The sequence below is a fragment of the Chiloscyllium plagiosum genome, unplaced genomic scaffold (assembly GCF_037043375.1).
Source record: "Chiloscyllium plagiosum isolate Xiang-an unplaced genomic scaffold, Cpla_swu_hap1 HiC_scaffold_12, whole genome shotgun sequence".
Taxonomy (NCBI): domain Eukaryota; kingdom Metazoa; phylum Chordata; class Chondrichthyes; order Orectolobiformes; family Hemiscylliidae; genus Chiloscyllium; species Chiloscyllium plagiosum.
The window spans coordinates 8,638,930-8,664,055 of NW_028270150.1; the positions used below are offsets into that span (position 1 = coordinate 8,638,930).

The 25,126-nt window shown below is 45.3% G+C and overlaps 1 protein-coding gene across 5 annotated transcripts in view; it reads left to right on the forward strand.

Moving 5' to 3' along the window:
• The window catches only part of robo1 (roundabout, axon guidance receptor, homolog 1 (Drosophila)), a 768,177-nt gene that overhangs the window by 648,300 nt on the left and 94,751 nt on the right, over positions 1-25,126 (forward strand). For all 5 annotated transcript variants that reach the window (XM_087992440.1, XM_087992441.1, XM_087992443.1 and 2 more), the window contains 2 exons: positions 1,080-1,218; positions 3,982-4,109. In XM_087992440.1, the coding sequence (XP_087848566.1) occupies positions 1,080-1,218; positions 3,982-4,109 (267 nt within the window). The remainder of the gene's footprint in view (positions 1-1,079; positions 1,219-3,981; positions 4,110-25,126) is intronic.

Below are 25,126 nucleotides of genomic sequence, written 5' to 3' on the forward strand. Positions count from 1 at the left end.
CCCCCAACTCTCCTGCCCCTCACCTTGAACCTTTGACCCCTTGTGGCTGACCCTTCAACTAAGCAAACAGCTGCTCCTTATCCACTCTGTCCATGTCCCTCACAATCTTGTATACCTCAGTCTTGATCTATAAATATAAATGAGAATAATGGCAGACCCCATTCTCATGAAACCTTAATATATTAAAAAATTAATGACCCATGGTTTGGTTTCCGCAATAACTACAATCATCTTCCCTCTGTCTACCTTATTGAATCCCTACAGAATTCACCTCTGGAAGTCATTGAGACATAAATATGTACGCCATGGAAACAGACCATTCGTTCCAACTCCTCTGTACTGACCAGACATCCCTAATTAACCTAAACCCATTTGCCAGCACATGGCCCATATCCCTCTAAACCCTTCCTATTCATATACCCATCCAGATGCCTTTTAAATGTTGCAATTGTACCAGCCTCCACCACTTCCTCTGGCAGCTCATTCCATACACGCACCACCCTCTGTGTGAAAAAGTTGTCCCTTAGGTCTCTTTTATGTCTTTCCCCTCTCACCCTAAACCTACGCCCTCTAGTTCTGGACTCCCCCAGCCCAGGGAAAAGACTTTGTCTATTAACCCTATCCATGCCCCTCATAATTTTGTAAACCTCTATAAGGTCACCCCTCAGCTTCCGATGCTCCCGGGAAAACAGCCCCAGCCTGTTCAGCCTCTCCCTGTAGCTCAAATCCTCCAACCCTGGCAACATCCTTGTAAATCTTTTCTGAACCCTTTCAAGTTTCACAACATCTTTCCGATAGGAAGGAGACCAGAATTGCACGAAATATTCCAACAGTGGCCTAACCAATGTCCTGTACAGCTGCAACACGACCTCCCAATTCCTGTATTCAACACTCTGACCAATAAAGGAAAGCACACCAAATGCCTTCTTCACTATCCTCTCTACCTGCGACCGAAACATTAAGCCTCTCGGTTCTCACCGTGACCTGCTGAGTGGATGCTTCAGTTTTTATTTGGGGTTGTCTGTGGTAGTTTGGAGGATGCTTTCTCGGCTCTGATGCTGCGTCTGTTCTCTCCCCAGAGCGCCCATCCTTTGTGAAGAAGCCAAGTAGTCAGGTCCAGCTGGTGGATGAGACGGTTGAGTTTAAGTGTGAGGCGCGGGGAGACCCCACTCCGACAGTACACTGGAGGAAGGAGGACGGCTTGTTGCCAAAAAGCAGGTACAGGAGCAGCTTCCAACAGGACTAACATGGCTATCGATAACACCGGGAGGCAGTGCACTGCTCTCACTGCTCTCGGCAAGGAGAACCACAGAAGGAATTCAAACTTTCATTGCTATAACGCCTGTCTCAACCTCACCATATCCCTAGGTCCTTTAATGCCAATGAAGTACTGTCTGCATTCTAGTCATTGTCAGAATGCAGAAAGCACAGCACAGCAAGCTTCCATAAACAACAATGTCATAATGACCAAACTGGCTGCTGAGGGTAAACCAAGTGAAAACTCCACACTCTTTGATTTATCTCAGAGAGCAAACATTGACACTATTCAATCTCCCATCTTCAAAACTACATCCTCTGATAGCGCATCACTCCCTCAGTACTGACCCTCTGACAGTGCGGCACTCCTTCAGTACTGAACGTCTGAAAGCTGAGCATTTCCTGAGTACTGACTCCCTGACTGTGCGGCACTCCCTTAGCATTGTTCCTGTGATAGTGCAGCACTCCCTCAATACTGACTCTCTGACAGTGCGGCAGTCCCTCAGTACTGACCCTCCAGCACTCCTTCAGTACTGATCCTCTGACAGCATGGTCCTCCCTTAGTACTGAATCTCTGACAGTGCGGCACTCCCTTAGCATTGTTCCTCTGACAATGCAGCACTCCCTCAATACTGACTCTCTGACAGTGCGGCACTCCCTCAGTACTGACCCTCTGACACTGCAGCACTCCCTCAATACTGACCCTCTGACAGTGCAGCACTCCCTCAATACTGACTCTCTGACAGTGCAGCACTCCCTCAATACTGACCCTCTGACAGTGTGGCTCTCCCTCAGTACTGACCCTCTGACAGTGTGGCTCTCCCTCAGTACTGACCCTCTGACAGTGCGGCACTCCCTCAGTACTGACCCTCTGACAGTGCGGCACTCCCTCAGTACTGACCCTCTGACAGTGCAGCACTCCCTCAATACTGACCCTCTGACAGTGCAGCACTCCCTCCGTACTGACCCTCTGACAGTGCAGCACTCCCTCAATACTGACTCTCTGACAGTGCAGCATTCCCTCAGTACTGACCCTCTGACAGTGCCACACTCCCTCAGTACTGACCCTCTAACAGTGCAGAAATCTCCTAGCATGGAGTGTATAAACCTCATAAGGAGAAGGTAATAATTAGTGTGTCTGTGTTTAAATTGGTTTCGGTTTTCGGACCAGGATAGATTGAGAAAGTTGGGACTGTTCTCCTTGGAGGTGAGATGCCTGAGAGGACATTTGATAGAGGTTTTCAAAATCCCGAGTGGTTGGCCAGATTAGATCAGGAGAAGCTCTTCCTGCTTATGAAAGGAACAAGAGTGAGAGGGACATAGATGAAAAGTTTTGTGAAAATGAAGCACGGGTGATGCTCAGCAAGCAGTTAGTGTCTGGAGTGCACTGCCTGGAAATGTGGTGGATTCATCTTCAAATGAGGCATTCAAGAGGGACAAAGGATAATTATTTGGATTGGAGTAGGGTGCAGGGAGATGGGAAAGTCAGGAGATTTGTACTAAGGGATAGACCTGTGCAGACACAATGCAATGATTAGCCTTCCTGTGTACTGTAATAATCCTTTGATTCTGTAATCCCTCATGGACCCCCCTCTGTCCGAGAGAATGAGAGTGGAACTGGGCTACGTGTTGTCCATTGCAGTCTGCCTTCACCTCAGGGGTGGTTTCGGCAGACCTGGAGAACTGCAAGTTATCTCTTTGTTTAAAAGGAGTGCAAATGTACTACAGGAGTGGGAAAACTTCTCCAAACAATATTTTAGTTCTGGCCTGTTCCTGGAGAGCAGTGATGAACTCTTCACCCTATCCATCCCCTATCCATCCTATCTTCTCCCCCAACACATTCTCCAGCCAATTCTTCCGCCTGCCGAATAGGATATCATCGAGTCAAACAGCATGGAAACAGACCCTTTGGTCCAACCAGTCCATGCCGATCATGTTCTCAAACTAAACTAGTCCCACCTTCCTGCTCCTGCCTCATAACCCTCCAAAACCTTCCTGTTCATCTGCCAATCTAAATGGAGCTGTACCTGCATCCACCACTTCCTCTGGCAGCTCATTCCAAAAACACACCACCCTCTGTGTAAAAATGTTTCCCTCCATGTCCTTTTCAAATCTTTCTGCTCTCACCTTAAAAATGTGCCCCCTAGTTTTAAACGCCCCCACCATAAGGAAAAGATTCTTGTCATTCACCCTATCTATGCCCCTTATGATCTCATAAACCTCTTCAGGTCATCCCTCGAACTCCTACGCTCCAGTGAAAGAAGTCCCAGCCTCTCCCTATGATTCCCAGCAACATTCTGGTAACTCTTTTCTGAACCCACTCAAGCTTAATAATATTCGTCCTATAGCAGGGTGACTGGAACTGCACACAGTATTCCAAAAGTGGCCTCACCAATGTCCTGTACAACCTCAATATGACGTCCCACTCCTCTACTCATTGGTCTGAGCAATGAAGGCAAGCGTGCTAAATGCCTTCTTAACCACCCTGTCTGTCTGTGACACAACTTTCAAAGAATTATGTAGCTGAACCTCCAAGTCTCTCTGTTTTACCACACTACCCTGGGCCCTACTATTAATTGTATGAGTCCTTCCCTTGTTTGTTTTACTAAAATGCAATACCAACGTGTCCCTTGGCAATGAGAGATGCTGTAGGAACGTATTGTACTTCATCGTCTCTGTTGATTTTCTCCAGCCTCTCTGATCTGTCTCTCATCTGCTCAACAGGTCCGAGATCCAAAGAGGCAATACGTTGGTCATTCGACATGTCACAGCAGCTGACGTGGGCACCTACACATGTGTGGCCGAGAACATGGTGGGGAAAACTGAGACTTCGGTCACACTGACGGTGCACGGTGAGTACGGTACAACAGTCTCCTAAAGCCATTAAACTGAGAGAGGGAACGTGGGAGCACAAAGCAATAAAGAGAGAGACAGAAAGTGACAGACGTGACTCTGAGCAAGGGGGCGAGGGGGTGAGTGAGAAGGAACTGGGAGTACTGAGTGAGGAAGTCACAAAGAGAGCAAGGAACAGATGGAAAGGCCGAAGGAATAAGGGATACTGAGAAAAGAGAGGCTAATAGGGCAGAAAGAGAGAGACAAACTGAGAGGAAGCTGCAGAAAAACATGAGAGCATGGGGGTGAGAGAGCAAGAGAGCAACTGAAAGGACAGCTGGAAAGAAAGGCTGATCGGAGGAAGGGAGAGACAGTGATAACCAGAGAGGGAGACCACAGCAGAGGGAGGGAAGAGAGGGAGAGGAAGAGAGAGAGCACAAAGAAGGGTTGAGAGAGAGAAAGCAATGGCGGGGCAGCAGGAGAAGAGAGGGTGGAGAACTGAGAGAGTCACACTTATACAGAGTGTGAGAGTGTAGGAAAACATCAGAAAAACAAACACAGGCACATACACAGACATACATACACACACATACAAACAGAGGCACACACACACAGACATACATACAAACACAGACAAACACAGGCACACATACACAGACAACTACACATACACATACAAACACAGGCCCACACACAGACATACATACTCAAACATACAAACACAGGCACACACACAGACAACTACACATACACATACAAACACAGGCACACACACAGACAACTACACATACACATACAAACACAGGCACACACAGATACACACACAACACAGGCACGCACATAGACATATATGCACACACATACAAACACAAACACACACACAGATATATACATACACACATACAAACACAGCGCACACAGGCATATATACACACACATATAAACACAGCACACACAGAGATATATAGACACACACGGGTATACAAGCACAGACACACACAGAGACATATACACACAGACAAATATACACACGCATGCAAACACAGGCATGCACACAGACATATACACACACCACACATACAAACACAGACACACACACAGCTACATGCACACACATAATCACACAGGCACACAGACATATGCACGCACACACCAACACACACACACACACACACACACACATACAAACACAGGCACACACACAGACATATACATACGCATATATAAACACAGGCACGTATAAGATATATACACGTATACACTCTGACACAAGCACAGGCATATGCACAGATACACACATAGGCACACATGCACCCATTGCTGGACACCACATATATGAACATATATGCACAGACATACACTACACACATACACACACATGTACACTCACACCCAGATACACTCATGCATACAAAAACTCAGACATTTCCACTCAAGACTACACTCACTCACTCACACACACACGTGCACACAAACTCATGCATACACACTCAGACTTACACACACACATGCACGTGTACACTCAGGCAGACACACACATGTATACTCAGGCACGCACGCACACAGCAGAGGGAGAACCAGGCTGATTTCTAAACTATTGTAACTTTGCTTCAGTATTTGCTGATAGAAGTTGAGATTCCTATCAGTGGCAGTCTGAGTCTGGCTACAAACCTCTCATCTTTCTATCCTGTAATCAACTACTTATCGCAGATACTAATCAGCTCTGATTGTAGGTGTGATCTCATTCAGTAACCACGCAAGACTCTCAGCATTCTGCCCGGCTCTTTCAGTCTCTGTTTGTGTGCATGTCTGCTTGCATGTGCTTCTCTGTGTTTCTGCATGCAGGTGTCTCAGGAACAAAAAGGACGACAATTATAGCCTGTCACAACTGAAGGACATCTCAAAGTGTTTTACAACCAAAGAAGAACTTTATGACCACAATGTAGTGTAGAATATGATGCAGCTAAAGTGCACTTAGCAAGTTCCCACAACATTGCAATGTGCCAAAGACCAGACTAACACTTTCTGTGAAGTTGCTGGAGGGGTCGTTATTGGCTAAACCATAAGGGAGGAAGAAAGTGAATATGACAGGTGTTGGAAATCTCAAAGTACAGAATAGAGGAACTGCTCAGTTGATCAGGCAGCATCAGTGGAGAGGCGATGCCCTATGGTGTTGTCGTGAGATTATTAATCCAGAAACTCAACTAGTGTTCTGGGGATCCAGGCTCGAATCCTGTGACAGATGACGGTGGAATTTGAATTCAATAAAAAAAGTTTTGGAATGAAGAAACTGTTATTGGAAAAAAAACCCATCTGGTTCATCAATGTCCTTTCGGGAAGGAAACTGCCATCCTTACCTGGTCTGGCCTATATGTGACTCCAGGCACACAGCAACATTGTTGACTCTTAGCTGCCCTCTGAAATGACCCAGCAAGCCATTGAGTTCAAAGCTAACTAGGGATGGGCAGTGAATGCTGGTCAGCTAGTGACATTCACATCCCACAAGTGTTGTGGGCGGCACAGTGGCTCAGTGGTTAGCACTGCTGCCTCACAGCATCAGGGACCCAGGTTCAATTCTACCCTCGGGGGACTGTGTGACATTTGCACATTCTCCTTGTGCAAGAGGTTCCCTCTGGGTGCTCCAGTTTCCTCCCACCGTCCAACAACGTGTAGGTTAGGTGGATTGGCCATGGGAAATGCAGTGTGTTATGGGGATGGGGTCAGAAGGTGGGTCTGGGTGGGATGCTCTTCGGAGGGTTGGTGCAGACTTGATGGGCTGAATGGCCTCTATCTGTGCTGTACGGAATCTATGAATCATGTTGAATATGACTCTGGGCGGGGAAAGAAGTGGTCTTAATGTGTGGTGAGAGGGTCAAAGAAGTGTGGAACGTTGATGCTCAATATCTGCAAGATAGAAGCTAGAACGGCAGACAATAGGAGCCCCCCGCGCCCCCCGCCCCGAGCACCAGTTTCGGGACCATATCAGTATTAGACCTGACCTGTCATGGTTCTAGCCTTTGTCTGCTTTCGCATTCCAGATCAAGGGGCAATATTCCAATTTCTGATTAAGCATTTTCCAGACTTTTGGACTCATCAATGAGTTCAGCAATTTCAGAGCATCAGCTCTCAATCCTTTGTTTTACTGTGTGCTGGTCTGAATCTCGTTTTTCATGCTGCTTCATTCAAACAGAGGCCCTCATGATTCTGCCACAAACACTTACTCTGGAAGAATGCTTTGTTCCTTTATTACAGCTTTACCTTTCCATCCATCAGGCAGTGCTGTCGTAGAAATGTCCATGAGCTGGTAATGCAGATTGTCCCAACTAAAGTTCGAGTTATGTGGGTTCAAATCCCACCATGGTGAAACTTAAATCAATGTGGGATTAGAAAGTTAGCCTAATGATGACCACTATCAAATATAAAAACTCATCTGCTTCACGAGGGAAGTCTCCCTCATGGGAGGCTGCTGAGCAAGGTGAGGGCCCATGGTGTTCGAGGTGAGCTACTGGTATGGATTGAGGATTGACTGTCTGACAGAAGGCAGAGAGTTGGGATAAAAGGTTCTTTTTCGGAATGGCAGCCGGTGACAAGCGGTGTCCCGCAGGTTCAGTGTTGGGGTTGCAGCTGTTCACATTATATATTAATGATCTGGATGATGGGACTGGGGGCATTCTAGTGCAGTTTGCTGATGATATGAAGTTAGGTGGACAGGCAGGTAGTACTGAGGAAGTGGGGAGGCTGCAGAAGGATCTAGACAGTTTGGGAGAGTGGTCCAGGAAATGGCTGATAAAATTCAACGTGAGTAAATGCACTTTGAGGTCTTGCACTTTGGAAAAAAAAACACGGACTATTTTCTAAACAGTAAGAAAACTCATAAAGCCAAACTATAAAGGGATCTGGGAGTGCTAGTCCAGGATTCTGTAAAGGTTAACTTGCAGGTTAAGTCCATGGTTAAGAAAGCAAATGTAATGTTGTCATTTATCTCACGAGGATTGGAATATAAAAGCAGCGGTGTGCTTCTGAGACTTTATAAAGCTCTAGTTAGGCCCCATTTAGAATACTGTGTCCAATTTTGAGCTCCACACCTCAGGAAGGACATACTGACACTGGAGCGTGTCCTGCGGAGATTCACACGGATGATCCCTGGAATGGTAGGTCTTACATACGATGAATGGCTGAGGATCATGGGATTGAATTCATTAGAGTTTAGAAGGTTGAGGGGGGATCTAATAGAAATTTACAAGATAACGCATGGCTTAGAAAGGGTGGACGCTGGGATTTTGTTTCCGTCAGGTGGGGATACTAGGACCCGTGGGCACAGCCTCAGAATTAGAGGGGCCAATTTAGATAGGAAATGAGGAGATATTTCTACAGCCAGAGAGTGGTGGGCCTGTGGAATTCATTGCCACAGAGCACAGTGGAGGCCAGAATATTAAATGTCTTCAGGGCAAAGATTGATGAATTCTGAATCTCGCAAGGAATTAAGGAATACAGGGAGAGTGCTGGTAAGTGGCGTTGAAATGCCCATCAGCCATGATTAAATGGTGGAGTGGACTCAATAGGCCGAATGGCCTTACTTCTACTCCTATGTTTTATGATCTTATGGAAATCTGGTGGCCGGCAGGTGACCCCCAACCCTTTGCCTTCCCTTTTGGTCTTCCTTTCCTCTCCACAGCATAAGTCCCATCACAATTCTACCTGCAGGGGGCAGACCTCTCATCCGGAAGGTGGCACCACTGACAATGCTGCACTTCTGTTGTACTTTCCACAGTAGGATGTTGAACTCACAATGTCTGTCTGTAGTGTGTGCATAGTGTGCATGGGCCTGTCTGTCTGTTGTGTGTGTGTGTATACTCAGAGGTAACCCTCTTCGCTGTCCACCACACCAACAATTTTGGTGTCATCTGCAAACTTACTAACTGTACCTCTTATGCACGCATCCAAATCATTTATGTAAATGACAAAAAGTGGAGGACCCAGCACCGATCCTTGTGGCACTCCACTGGTCACACCCCTCCAATCTGAAAAACAACCCTCCACCACCACCCTCTGTCTTCTACCTTTGAGCCAGTTCTGTATCCAAATGGCTAGTTCTCCCTGTATTCCATGAGATCTAACCTTGCTAACCAGTCTCCCAAGAGGAACCTTGTCGAAACCTTACTGAAGTCTATATAGATCACGTCCACAGCTCTGCCCTTATCCATCCTCTTTGTTACTCAGAGTCATAGAGTCATAGAGATGTACAGCATGGAAACAGACCCTTTGGTCCAACCCGTCCATGCCGACCAGATATCCCAACCCAATCTAGTCCCACCTGCCAGCACCCGGCCCATATCCCTCCAAACTCTTCCTATTCATATACCCATCCAAATGCCTCTTAACTGTTGCAATTGTACCAGCCTCCACCACATCCTCTGGCAGCTCATTCCATACATGTACCACCCTCTGCGTGAAAACGTTGCCCCTTAGGTCTCTTTTATATCTTTCCCCTCTCACCCTAAACCTATGCCCTCTAGTTCAGGGAAAAGACTTTGCCTATTTATCCTATCCATGCCCCTCATAATTTTGTAAACCTCTATAAGGTCACCCCTCAGCCTCCGACGCTCCAGGGAAAACAGCCCCAACCTGTTCAGCCTCTTCCTGTAGCTCAAATCCTCCAACCCTGGCAACATCCTTGTAAATGTTTTCTGAACCCTTTCAAGTTTCACAACATCTTTCCGATAGGAAGGAGACCAGAATTGCACACAATATTCCAACAGTGGGTTAACCAATGTCCTGTACAGCCGCAACATGACCTCCCAACTCCTGTACTCAATACTCTGACCAATAAAGGAAAGCATACCAAACGCCTTCTTCACTATCCTATCTCCCTGCGATTCCACTTTCAAGGAGCTATGAACCTGCACTCCAAGGTCTCTTTGTTCAGCAACACTCCCTAGGACCTTACCATTAAGTGTATAAGTCCTGCTAAGATTTGCTTTCCCAAAATGCAGCACCTCGCATTTATCTGAATTAAACTCCATCTGCCACTTCTCAGCCCATTGGCCCATCTGGTTCAGATCCTGTTGTAATCTGAGGTAACTCTCTTCGCTGTCCACTACACCTCCAATTTTGGTGTCATCTGCAAACTTACTAACTGTACCTCTTATGCTCGCATCCAAATCATTTATGTAAATGACAAAAAGTAGAGGGCCCAGCACCAATCCTTGTGGCACTCCACTGGTCACAGACCTCCAGTCTGAAAAACAGCCCTCCACCACCACCCTCTGTCTTCTATCTTTGAGCCAGTTCTGTATCTAAATGGCTAGTTCTCCCTGTATTCCATGAGATCTAACCTTGCTAATCAGTCACCCATGGGGAACCTTGTCGAACGCCTTACTGAAGTCCGTATAGATCACATCTACTGCTCTGCCCAAATCAATCTTCTTTGTTAATTCATCAAAAAACTCAATGAAGTTTGTGAGACATGATTTTCACGCACAAAGCCATGTTGACTATCCCGAATCAGTCCTTGCCTTTCCAAATACATGTACATCCTGTCCCTCAGGATTCCCTCCAACAACTTGCCCACCACTGAGGTAAGGCCCACTGGTCTATAGCTCCCTGGCTTGTCCTTACCACCCTTCCTAAACAGTGGCACCACATTTGCCAACCTCCAGTCTTCCGGCACCTCACCTGTGACTATCGATAATACAAATATCTCAGCAAGAGGCCCAGCAATCACTTCTCTAGCTTCCCACAGAGTTCTCAGGTACACCTGATCAGGTCCTGGGGATTTATCCACCTTTAACCGTTTCAAGACATCCAGCACTTCCTCCTCTGTAATCTGGACGCCATCTATTTCCCTACAGTCTATATCTTCCATATCCTTTTCTGCAGTAAACACTGATGCAAAATATTCATTTAGTATCTCCCCCATTTTCTGTGGCTCCACACAAAGGCCGCCTTGCTGATCTTTGAGGGGCCCTATTCTCTCCCTAGTTACCCTTTTATCCTTAATATATTTGTAAAACCCCTTTGGATTCTCCTTAATTCTATTTGCCAAAGCTATTTCATGTCCCTGGTTTGCCCTCCTGATTTCCCTCTTAAGTATACTCCTACTTTTTTTATACTCTTCTAAGGATTCACTCGATCTATCCTGTCTGTACCTGACATATGCTTCTTTCTTTTTCTTAACCAAACCCTCAATTTCTTTAGTCATCCAGCATTCCCCATACCTACCAGCCTTCCCTTTCACCCTGACAGGAATATACTTTCTCTGGAAAGTATATTCCAGCCGTCCCTTTACCTGCGAACATCTGCCTCCAATCAGCTTTTGAAAGTTCTTGCCTAATACCGTCAAAATTGACCTTTCTCCAATTTAGAACTTCAACTTTTAGATCTGGTATATCCTTTTCTATCACTATTTTAAAACGAATAGAATTATGGTCGCTGGCCCCAAAGTGCTCCCCCACTGACACCTCAGTCACCTGCCCTGCCTAATTTCCCAAGAGTAGGTCAAGTTTTGCACATTCTCTAGTAGGTACATCCACATACAGAATCAGAAAATTGCCTTGTACGCACTTAAAAAATTCCTCTCCATCTAAACCTTTAACACTGTGGCTGTCCCAGTCGATGTTTGGAAAGTTAAAGTCCCCTACCATAACCACCCTATTATTCTTACAGATAGCTGAGATCTCCTTACAAATTTGTTTCTCAGTTTCCCTCTGACTCTTAGGGGGTCTATAATACAATCCCAATAAGGTGATCATCCCTTTCTTATTTCTCAGTTCCACCCAAATAACTTGCCTGGATGTATTTCCAGGAATATACTCCTTCAAAAAACTCAATCAAGTTTGTGAGACATGATTTCCCATGCACAAAGCCATACTGAGTATCTCTAATCAGTCCTTGCCTTTCCAAATACATGTAAATCCTGTCCCTCAGGATTCCCTCCAACAACTTGCCCACCACCGATGTCAGGCTCACCGGTCTATAGTTTCCTGGCTTGCCCTTACCACCTTTCTTAAATAGTGGCACCACATTAGCCAACCTCCAGTCTTCCAGCACCTGACTATTAATGATACAAATATCTGAGCAAGGGGCACAGCAATCATTTCCCTAGCTTCCCAAGGAGCTCTAGGGTACACTTAAACAGGTCCTGGGGATTTATCCACTTTTATGCATTCCAAGACATCCAGAACCTCCTCCTCTGTAATATGAACATTTTCCAAGATCTCACCACTAATAGTGGGCCTGAAGATCAAATCTCACTACAGCTTAAAGGAAACAGAGCTGAAGGAGGCCATTCAGCCCCTCCAGCCTCTTCTGCCAGTCTCGATCACAACTGATCATCTACATCATTAGCATGTTCTCACATTAGCCTGTATCCCTGATGCCAATCGAAGCAGGTTAGTGAATCTCCTCCCTAGCAGCACTGTGAGCTCCTTAGACTCCAAGGGCTTCAATGGTTTAGAGGGCAGCTCACAGTCACCTTCTCAAAGGTAGCTGGGTTAATGCAATAAATGCTGGCCCAGTCAATGTCACCCATGAATAAATAAAAAAGAAATTCCCATTAATTTCTCCAATACCACCTTTTTACTAATTTCTAGCAGTTCTAACACTCTCTTCAGCCTGAGAGTGGCGAATCTGTGGAATTCATTGCCACAGAAGGCTGTGGAGGCCAGGTCATTGAGTATATTTAAAACTGAGATAGATAGGTTCTTGAGTAGCAAGGGGATCAAGGGTTATGGGTGGCATGGTGGCTCAGTGGTTAGCACTGCTGTCTCACAGCACCAAGGGCCCAGGTTCGATTCCAGCCTCGGGTGACTGTCTGTGTGGAGTTTGCGCATTCTCCCCGTGTCTGCGTGGGTTTCCTCCTGATGCTCCGGTTTCCTCCCACAGTCCAAAGATGTGCAGGTCAGGTGAATTGGCCATGCTAAATTGCCCGTAGTGTTAGGTCCATTAGTTGGAGGGAAATGGGTCTGGGTGGGTTACTCTTTGGAGGGTCGGTGTGGACTGGTTGGGCCGAAGCAACTGGCTATCCTTAAAGCAGGCCTCAGACTACACCCTGAACCCTGAGCATTAAACATTTGATCTTAGGCTTCAAGGCCTATCTTTCTTACCATGTGAACACAAAGTTGTAATGTTATGTCGAAATGTACCATTTCCTTGCTGGTTGAGAGATTTATTTGTGTGTTTATTTGCAGCTTCCTTTATTCCTCTCAAAGGAAATGAGACATAACAAAGTTTTGCTGACTGATAAGTTTGACCCTTGAGAATATACAAGGTCTGAGATCCAACCTGATAGGATTGAGGCACAGATACATAAACAATTCATTCCATTTGTGGAATGACTTGGAAACATTTGCAATTTACCTTCAGTACTCTGGCTGAGGGTGTTAATTCATGGTCTTGCAGACTGTGTGTTGCCTCACTGAGAACAAATGTGCCTTGACTTAGAGGTCACAGGTGTCACCAGAAACAGTCTGGAGAGGGGTGGATGGGGGGGGGGGGGGGGGCACCATGATTATATTACTGTGCTTGTCATGCAGATGCCTGCACTTAAAATCCAGTTTGAGCATTGGATCTCATTTTAAATTCACCTTCAGCTCTCCTTTCCAGTCAGCTGCCAATCCCTGCAAAGGAGAAATGCTTGGACATTCTAACAGAATCAGCCAGGCAGATTGGTGGTTACTGGAGACAGGAGAGTTTAATGCTCCTAGTAAATGGAAAGGGGCTGGGGTGTGAGGACTTCACTCAATGATCGATATTTTTAATTACCCTGATTAGAGATGCTATTATTGACCTCTGAAGCATATGGGACTTAAACCCCAGGGTTACTCAATAGTAAAAACCTTCTACACATCACCATGGGATGTTGGGTGAGACTGGCAAGCCCAGCAACTGTTACCCATTGCTCGTTACCTTGAAACTGAGGGTCTTGCTAAGATCAGTTCAGAGGCCAATGAAGAGTCAACCACATTGCTGTGGGTCTGGAGTCACATGTAGACCAGACCAGGTAAAGATGGCAGTTTCCTTCCCTAAAGGACAGTGATGATCCAGATGGGATTTTATGACAATTGATGATAGTTTTTTTTTGTCTTCACTGAGATCTTCAATTCCAGGTTTTTAAATTGAATTTAAATTTTGCTCACAGCTGTAGTGGGTTTTGAAGTCGAATGTTAGAACTGGATTAATTTTAAATTACCAGTTGAGTCATATGGCTCATTGTAAAATGTCTCATTTGCACTTGACAGAAATGGCAGCTATTCATACAAAGGGATTGTTCTCTGCAAACAAAACATGTCTGTGGTCTGGGCTTTTTTTTTTATTTATCAGGAAGTATGAGGGGTCTTTAGTTACCGTAGTTGTGGATATATTTGTTGAGCTGGGAAGTTGATTTGCAGATGTTTTGTCCCCTTTCTGGGTGACATCCTCGGTGCTGTCTAGCCTCCTGTGATGCGCTGCTGTCCTGTGTCTCCTGGGATTTATTTGGTTACGTTCCTGCTGCTTCCGGTTGTTGGTTCCTGCTGTTTGTTGCAGTGGTTGGTATTGTGGATCCAGGTAAATGTGTTTGTTGATGGAGTCCGTGGGTGAGTATCATGCTTCTTGGAATTCTCTGGCAGTCCTCCGTTTAACTTGCCCTATGATCATGGTATTGTCCCAGTCAAATTTGTGGTCCTTGTCTTGGAACTAACAGCCAGACTTCTCCGACCACTTAGATTTATGTCAGCCCGTAAACTGACAGCCACGCTCAGGTGACAACTCACCAGGACGAAAGACCCTATACCCATTATGTGCAAGACTAGTGTAATTTACAATATTCCATGCAAAGACCGCACGAGACACTATATCAATCAAACAGGCAGACAACTAGCAATGAGCATCCGTGAACACCAACTAGCCACTGAACGCCACGACCAGCTGTCCCTAGGAGCCATACACACAGACGACAAGTATTACAAATTTGACTGGGTCAACACAACGATCATAGGACAATCTAAACAGAGGACAGCCAGAGAATTCCTAGCAGCATGGCACTCACCCACGGACTCCATCAACAATCACATAAACCTCGACCCATTATACCGGCTATTGCAACAAACTACCAGAACCGGCAACCAGAAGCAGATGAACGGAACCAAATAAATTCCACAAGAGACAGTACAGCGGCACTTCACAGGAGGCTCCAAAGTACTGACAGTGTCACCTAGACAGGAGAAAATGTCTGGAAATCAACTTCCCAGCTCGGCGAACATACCCATAACTGTGGCAACCAGCATTCGAGCTACAAAACTTCACTCAAACCTTCAAGTCTTTAGTTACTTTTGCCATGGTAACACTTTGACAAATCAGAGTCAACTGCCAACCAATCAGCATCCTTTCTCCTGTAGTATAAGCAGTTATGTTTTTTTGAGACTGGCATTGTTGCATTGGTTCTGATAAAGACACCACAACAACACATCTCCCTTCTCAGCAGTAGTGGAGAGTTTGATTAAGTAGTTGGAGAGTTTGAGAGAGTGATCAGTTTCTCTCAGTGTATCTCCAACAAGCTCAGATATGAGGTGTAGAAACCCCTTAGTAGTGGAGAGACATAGACACCATTTGGTTTCCCCCAAACACTCACTGTAACTCAAACTACTAATATATGACATCCCTGAATGTTACTTTCTTCTGAAATCTGTCTAATGATGGCTGCTTGTCCCATTTTAACCTCTTTTGAGTCACAGCCAGAGTCACTCTCGGTTTGCCTACATTTAGTTAACCATGAGAAAATGAGGACTGCAGATGCTGGAGATCAGAGCTGAAAAATGTGTTGCTGGAAAAGCGCAGCAGGTCAGGCAGCATCCAAGGAACAGGAGAATTGACGCTTCTGGCATAAGCCCTTCTTCATTCCTGAAGAAGGGCTTATGCCCGAAACGTCGATTCTCCTGTTCCTTGGATGCTGCCTGACCTGCTGCGCTTTTCCAGCAACACATTTTTCAGCATTTAGTTAACCATGTCTATACATTATGATGATCATTGTGGTAGATGACGATGATGTTCCTTTCTTAATGCATGAGGTGTCTTTGCTTTCCCCATCAACCATTTCTTAAAAATTAATTCATTGTCCTAGAGACTAAAAACTCGAGAGTTCCTGATCGCAGCTGCTGGGATTACTGTCGCTGGCCTCAAGGCTCTCGGTTGTGGTGGGTGGAACTCCCTACAGTTACATTGGGAGATCAACTAATTCCTAGCTTCCAAAAAGGGAGCCCTCCTAGTTTTGAGACTTTGTGTCCCACCTCATGAAAAAGTGCTGTCAGAGCCCCATGTTAACATGCTGCTACACATGGACAATGGGAGGCACCTCTGATCTCATTGCTTTCAGTGCACAGAACTAAAACTCTTGAAAAAAAGAGAAATAACACAACCCAAAAATCTGTGAGGCCAGGATGGCTCCTTCCCCTTCAACATCCACTGAGGTGAACAGGTTCCGTTGAGCTTTCGGAGCTGGACATCCTCGAGACTGCAATTCCGCAGAGGGAGGAGAGGAAAATACACACACAAACAGATAGTATACCCAACCGGCAAATGCAAAACACACGTGTACCTAAAACACACACAAGCCCACACCTCTCCTTATAACGATCGAACATGCATTCTAACACCAAACGTGCTTGTAAATGCACAGCCAGCACAAACCATGCATACAAATGTAAAGCATACAAAAAGGAAACAGGACACATTGATGCAGAATACAGGTTGTCCCAGACTTATGAACTTCTAATTTATGAATGCCTGACTTAGAAATGCTCATTCTTACAACCAAGATCCCTTTTTATTATTAATGTTGGGGATTTAATACAACATTCAGTTGGACTTACAAATGGATGTTATACATTGTATTGTGACCGGATTTGCGTACAAATCAACATACTCAGGAATGGAACCTGTTTGTCACCTGGGGACTGCCTAGGGGCAAATACACACAGGGACACATGCAACGTAGATATCCCAGCACCCAACGACATTGGCACAACATGCTGTAACAGCCAGCCACAGAAACAGAAACACTTGTCAATTCATTGAGCAGGCAATTGTTAGGTGTGGTGAATACAACTAATTAAATCTATTCTGCAGCGACAATACATTTGAAACCAAACAATGAGTTGCATGTTTATCAGATAGCTGCAAGCTAAGAGGAAGAGAGATGCTTGTATGAACTGTAGCTTTGCAGGGCAAGTCATGACAGGCATGAAGAGACACTGATCGAAAAGAGACTGCAGGCTGGTTATTTTAAGTGCTACAAACAGTGCATGGTCAGTGAAAGAAAAGGCACCTCTGTCTCACATCCATTCAAGTTACCCTTTTGATTTTCTTGTTTGATGTACTTGTGCCTCTTCTTGTTTGCCTAATTATACGTGACCAATCTCGAGCCTGTGAGAGCACTCGTGCCTCTAAGCTCTTAACAAGCTCAGCTCTGAAACGGCCATACAATCCAGCCATGTGTGCAGCCGTTTCAACGTGCTTTTTGGCTCACTGTACTGAGGTAAGCTCCAGATCAGCCAATAACCTCCAAACTCCACATGAAACTAAATCACAAGCAACTGGCCACTTGGAACAGAGCAAAGGAAAGAAAATAAATCAAAGTCACACAGCACCAAGTTATAGTCCAACAGGTTTGTTTAAAATCACAGGCTTTCAGAGCACACTGATTGTGAGGAGAGGTTGACTAGGTTAGGACTGTTTTCACTCGAGTTCAGGTGAGTGAGGGGTGGCTCTCATAAAGACCTATAACATTCTAACAGGACTAGACAGGGTAGATGCAGGGAGGATGTTCCTGATGGTGGGTGTGTCACAGTCTGAGGATTCTGGACGGACCATTTAGGACAGAGATGAGGAGACAATTCTTCACCCAGAGAGTGGTGAGCCCGTGGAATTCAATACCATAGGTAGTATTTGATACCAAAACATTGAATGTATTGAATAGGTGGCTAGATACAGCACTTGGGGTGAATGGGATCAAAGGTTATGGGGAGAAAGCAGGGTGTGGTATTGAGTCGGACAATCAGCCATGGTCATGATGAGTGGGGGAGCAGGCTCGAAGGGCCGAATGGCTTTCTCCTACTTCTATCTTCTGTATTTCTACAATTTCAAATAAACCAGTTGGACTATAACATGGTGTTGTGTGACTTCTGACTTTGTTTCCCACTGCCCCCCCCTCCCCAACCCCCAGTCCAACGCCAGAATTTTCACTTCGTGAAATAAATCAAGCAGCTAAGCTTGTCATTCCTGATGAAGGGCTTATGCCTGAAACATCGATTCTCCTGCTCCTCGGATGCTGCCTGACCTGCTGTGCTTTTCCACCACCACACGCTTGACTCTGATCTCCAGCATCTGCAGTCCTCACTTTCTCTTAGCAAAGCTAGTCAGCAAGGACTGCAAGTTCCAGCTGTGTTTTATGTTGCTTCTTCCTCTTCCCGCGCTCACACCCCACCCCTCCTCACTGCCTCTACCCCCAATTCCCTCACCCTCCTCCTTACATCTCTCATCCCTCGAAGGAAGATTCTCACCTGGATCACCGATTAGGACCAGGCTGTGCAACCTGATCTTCTTTCCTATTGGATATTGGAGGTTGAGGGCAAGTAGGGCACCTGATTCCAGAGGAACATGGGAATAGGAGGAGGCCATTCAGCCCCTTGAGTCTGTGCTGCCCCTTAATCACGGCTGACCCATATCTTATCTCCATCGAGTAACTCTGCATACTCTCACCCAATAAAGACCTGTCAGTCTTAGTTTGGAATTATTTCAATTGAACCCCAGACACAATGGATTTTTCTTGGGGGGAGTAGTGGAGGAGGAGAGAAAGTTCTAGATTTCCACAATCCTTTGTGTGAAGAAGTTCTTCCTAACATCTCCTTTGAACCACCAAACTTTACAACCATGCCACCTTGTTCCTCGCCTCATTGGGAATGAACTCTGGTCCTCACTCTGCCACACCCTTTCTTCAGCTTAAACATTAAAGTCAGATCGCCCTTAACGTTGATTAAAAAAAAACAAAAGAAATGCGGATGCTGTAAATCATGAACAAGGATAGAAATTGCTGGAAAAGCTCAACAGGTCTGGCAGCATTTGTGGAGAGAAATCAGACTTAACGTTCTGAGGAAGGGGTGCTCCACCTGAGACGTTAACTCTGATTTCTCTCCACAGATGGTGCTAGACCTGCTGAGCTTTTCCAACAATTTCTGGTTTTGTTCACCCTTGACCCTTTTTATTCAAGGGAATTAAAATGTGTTCTTTTGATGCATGTATGCTGCACTCTCTCTGGAGTGAATATATCTTCCCTTAAATGCGGAGCTCATAATAAAATGTAGATCTCTAAATTCCAGGCTCCACTTGGGCATTTTCTAAACTTGCACAGGGATATTATTATGCGCCTATTGAGCATGGGGCTTGAACCCAGGTCTAGGTGTGAATTTACTTAGCTGAAAATGTGTTGCTGGAAAAGCGCAGCAGGTCAGGCAGCATCCAGGGAACAGGAGAATCGACGTTTCGGGCATAAGCCCTTCCTCAGGAATTTACTTAGACTAAGAAACATGGTAGCATTGCATGAGATAATGTGGGGTCAAATCCCATATCTAAGAACTTTACATTCTTAATTTAAATCAATGAAAGTGACCACAAAGCGACCAGATGGTTGTTGAAGAGAACATTTTCCACGGTTTCATTTATGCCCCTAAATGAGGGAAAGAAATCTGCCATCCTGACCCATTTCCAGCCCAGATATGATTCCAATCCCACATCAACCTCACCCATCCTCATTTACAGAAAAACCAGAAAGTCGCTGGAGAAACTCAGCAGGCCCGCCAGCATCTGAGAGAGAGAAACGGAGTTAACGCCTTGAGTCCAAGATGACCATTTTTCAGAAGTCAGTGATTCTTAAGTAGCCCCACAAAGATTCAGAGTTGCGTCAAAAGGCAACTCTCACCCTTATCACTACAGAGGAAACTGTGAGATGGATAATGGAGAATGTAAAATTTGCATTGTGTACAAAAGGGTACATGAACTGGCACAAGCTGTCTTTTTGTTGTTGATATTGTTGTGTATCACCCTATTGTTTGTTTATTCATTTTTGACCTGTTCTGTTTTGTTCTAGTTGGGTCTATCGGTAAGTTGAAATATCATCTGCCATTCTCTGCACTTCATGTTGATGGGGAATCCCAGTCACAGTCTCACACTCATCCCAATCTTCCATCCTTCATCAACCAACCAATCAACCAATCCACTGACATGGTTCTGTTGTCCCTGGCAACAGCGGGAAGCATCAGGAAGTTTTTTTTTGTAAAAACTGAGAAGGAAGTATGAGTAATGATGTTCAGAGCAAGAAGGTAAAAATATGCCTTAAGTCATTGCAAAAAATAACATTTCTTCACAGGTTTCAACACGGATTTGGGTAATTGAAGACTTTGTAGTTCTGAATGGACACAGGGTAGGGGATTACTCAATTTACGTGAAAGGACCTTGAGTAAGATAGATGCCAGATCCTTAACAGGGAAAAGAAATCAAAAATCTTACATTTATCTGGCATCTACGACAACGTTGTACAGCCAATAAAATGTTGTTGAAGTGTGGTCACTACTTTAAGAAATGTGGTCATCAATTAACAGCAACTAGATAAGTGAGCATATGATCTATTTTCAGTGATGATAATCGAGAGATAAATATTGGTCTGGACACGAGGGGAGAATCTTTCTGCCTTCTTTGAAACGTTGCTAGTGGGATCTGTTGCAAACACCAGAGATAGTTTCAGATTAAAGTCTAATGCGGAACACAGCATTTCCCTCAGTATTACAGCAGGGTCCCCAGAGGTGTTCTCACCAATACCCTGGACAACTGAAGCATAACATCCCTACTTGTGCAACCAATTCCCCTCCTGACAAATGATGACATTTTACTCTTTTTCCTAGTTATTTCATGTACCTACAGACTAAACATGTGTGATTCATGCACTAGGACATTCAGCTCACACTACACCTCAGAGCTATGTAACCTCTCACCATTTCAACAACGTGCTTCATTCTTCCTATCAAACGTTTACTGTATAATACTCCACTTGTCAGATGTTTGCTCACTCACTTAATCTACCTATATCCCTTTACAGCTTCCCAATGTCCTTTTCACAACTTATTTTCTTACTATCTTTGTGTCATCAGCAAATTTAGTAACCATACCTTCGATCCCTACATCCAAGTCTTTTATATAAATTGTTAAGAGCTGAGGCCCAAGTCTGGACCTCTGTAAATTCCATAGTTACATCTTGCCAGGTCGAAAATGACCCATTTATGCCAATCTCATTTCTTGTTGGCCAGTCAATTTTCGAACATGCCAATATGTTACCCCCTCCAAACCACAAGCCTTTATTTTCATCAATAACTTTTGGTGTGGCCTTTTGTCAAGTTCTTCTGGAAACCTAAATACAATGCAACCACCAGTTCCCCTATATTCACATCACACATTCCTTATAGAGTCATAGAGTCACAGAGCTGTACAGCACGGAAACAGAGCCTTGGTCCAACTCATCCATGCCAACCAGATATGCTGAACTGATCTAGTCCCATTTGCCAGCACTTGGCCCATATCCCTCTAAACCCTTCCTATTCACGTACCCATCCAGATGCCATTCGAATGTTATAATTGTACCAGCCTCCACCACTTCCTCTGGCAGTTCATTCCATACATGCACCACCCTCTGCATTAAAAAGTTGCCCCTAAGGTCCCTTCTAAATCTTTCCCCTCTCACCTTAAATCTGTGCCTTCTAGTTTTGGACGCCCCTACCCTGGGGAAAAGACCTTGACTATCCATGCCCCTCATGATTTTATAAACCTCTATGAGACACTCCAGGGAAAATAGCCCCTGTCATAGAGTTATAGAGTCCAACAGCACGAAGACAGATTCTTCGGCCCAAACTGGTCCGTGCTGACCAAAATATCCATCCACACTAACCCCATTTCCCTGCACTTGGTCCATATCCTTCTAAACCGTTCCTGCCCATGTATTTGTCCAAATGCCTCAAACACTTCCTCTGGAAACTCATTCCATATGCGTACCACCCTCTGTGTAAAAAAGTTGACCCTCAGTTTCCCTTGTATTCTTTCCCCTCTAACCATAAACTGGTGCCCTCTAGTCCTTGATTCCCCAACCCTGGGAAAAAGACTGAGTGTACTCACCCTATCCATGCCTCTCATGATATTATACACTTCTATTAGGTCCCCCCACAGTCTCCTACGCTCCAAAGAAAGAAATCCTAGCTTGCCTAAACTCTCCCTATAACTCAGACCATTGAGTCCAGACGACATCCTTGTTAATTTCTCGTACACTCTTTCCATTTTAATAACATCCTTTCTATAACAAAGTGACCAAAACTGGACACAGATGCGGCCTCACCAACGTCCTGTACAACTGCAACATAACTTCCCAACTTCTATACTCACTGCCCTGACTGATGAGGGCCAGTGTGCCAAAAGCCCCCTGCCCTGCCCTGTCTACTGGGACTCCACTTTCAGAGGACTGTGCACCCCATGAGCTCCAAGATCTCTCTGTTCATTTAAACTCCTTGAGGCCCTGCCATTCACCATGAAACCCCCACGCTAATTTGACTTTCCAAAATGCAAGACCATGCTGCCTGAATGAACAGTGAAAGTAAATTTAATTGAATTTTTTTGGAAGGGGAATTTTGGATAGATGCATCATAAGATTAACTTTATAGCACTGTTGGGAGGGGGGAATAAAAAGGGAATGAATTGGGTATCTCTTTCAAAGAGCTAGCACAGGGATAATGGTCTCCTCCTGTACTGTCTGAATCCCCTATGGGTAGCAGTTGTAGAAAACCACTTTGATTGTGCTGCTCAGTTACAGAGCATTCTTACTGTCACCTGCTTTCTGTCAGTCTGACAACCCATTCAATGAACATCCTGAGGATGTGCTTTACAGACAGTGTATTCCCTCCAGGACTGTCACTGTGTGTTAGGACATGGATTTATGTCGAGTGCACACTTGTGTGTTGCAGCATCCATCTCTACATGTGTCGGCATATGCCAATGTGCATTTGTACATGAGTTTGTGTGTGTATGTGTACTTGTCTTTGTGTATGTTCACTTGTGTGTTTGTGCTCATGTCTTTACTTGTGTTCGCATGTGTCTGTGTGTGTTCATGCGCGCATGCCTGTGTGTCTGTGTGTGTGTGTTGTGTGTCTGTGCATGTATGTGTGCGCGCATGTGTGTATGTCTGTATGCGTGTGTGTGTGTGAGTATGTCTGTGTGCTGGTGTGTGTGCATGTATGTCTGTGTGTGCGTGCGTGTGTCTGTCTATGTCTGTGTGTATGTCTGTCAGTGTGCATGTGTGTGTGTGTCTGTGTGCATGTGTATGCACGTATGTCTGTGTGCAGGTGTGTGTGCATGTGTGTATGCCTGTATGCGTGTGTGTGTGTGTGTGTCTGTGCATCTGTGTGTGCTCGCGCATGTGTTCATGCATGCGTTCATGCGTGTCTGTGGCTGTGCATGTCTGTGTGCATGTACATGTGTGTGCACGTATGTCTATGTGCAGATGTGTGTGTGCATGTGTGTATGCCTGTGTGTGTGTTTGCCTGTATGTGTGTGTGTCTGTGTCTGCATGTCTGTGTCTGTGTACATGTGTGTCTGTGTGCATGTCTGTGTGCATGTGTGTGCATGTATGTCTGTGTGCAGGTGTGTGTGTGCATGTCTGTATGTCTGTATGCGTGTGTGTGTGTGTGTCTGTGCATCAGTGTGTGCTCGCGCATGCATTTATGCGTGCGTGCATGCGTGTCTGTGTGCATGTCTGTGTGCATGTGCGTGAGTGTGCACGTATGTCTGTGTGCGGGTGTGTGTGTGCATGTGTGTATGGCTGTGTGTGTATATGTCTATGTGTGTCTCTGTGTATCTGTGTGTGTCTGTGTGTCCATGTAAGTGTCTCTGTGTGTGTGTCTCTGTGTGTCTGTGTGTGTGTCTCTGTGTATCTGTTTGTGTCAGTGTGTGTGTCTCTGTGTATGCATGTGTGTGCATGCATGTGTGCATATGTGAATGTGTCTGCATGTCTGTGTGTGTGTCTGTGTGCATGTGTGTGTGTCTGTGTGTGTGTACATGTCTGTGTGCATGTGTGTGCACGTATGTCTGTGTGCAGATGTGTGTATGTGAGTATGTCTGTATGCATGTGTGCGTGTGTCTGTGTGTGTGTCTCTCTGTGCCTGTGTGTGTCTCTGTGCCTGTGTGTGTGTCTCTGTGTATGTCTGTGTGTTTGTATATCTGTGTGTGTGTCTGTATGTCTGTGTGCCTGTGTGTGTGTATGTCTCTGTGTGTCTGTGTGTGTGTGTGTATGTCACTGTGTGTCTCTGTGTATGTGTGTGCGTGTGTCTGTGTGTGTGTGTCTGTATATGTGTATATGACTGTGTGTGTGTGTGTCTACTACACACTTGCGTGTTTCAGCATCCATCTCCACGTGTGTCAGCATATGCCAATGTGCATTTGTACATGAGTTTGTGTGTGTATGTGTGCTTGTCTTTGTGTGTGTTCACTTATGTGTTTGTGCACGTGTGTCTGTCTGTGTGTGTAGGTCTCTGTGTGTCTGTGTGTGTATGTCTCTGTCTGTGTGTGTGTCTCTATGTGTGTATGTCTCTGTGTGTCTCTGTGTATGTCTCTGTGTATGCATGTCTGTGTGTGTGTGTGTCTGTCTGTGTGTGTATGTCTCTGTGTGTCTGTGTGTGTATGTCTGTTTGTCTGTGTGTGTTTCTCTGTGTGTATGTCTATGTGTGTCAGTGTGTCTGTGTGTGTATGTTTCTGTGTGTCTCTGTGTGTGTGTATGTCTCTCTGTGAGTGTGTCTGTGTGAGTGTATGTCTCTGTGTGTGTCTATGTGTGTGTCTGTGTATGTCTCTGTGTGTCTGTGTGTGTGTATCTGTGTGTGTGTGTATGTCTGTCTGTGTGTGTGTCTGTCTGTGTGTGTGTCTGTGTGTGTCTGTGTGTGTGTATCTGTGTGTGTGTGTCTGTGTGCATGTGTGTCTGTGT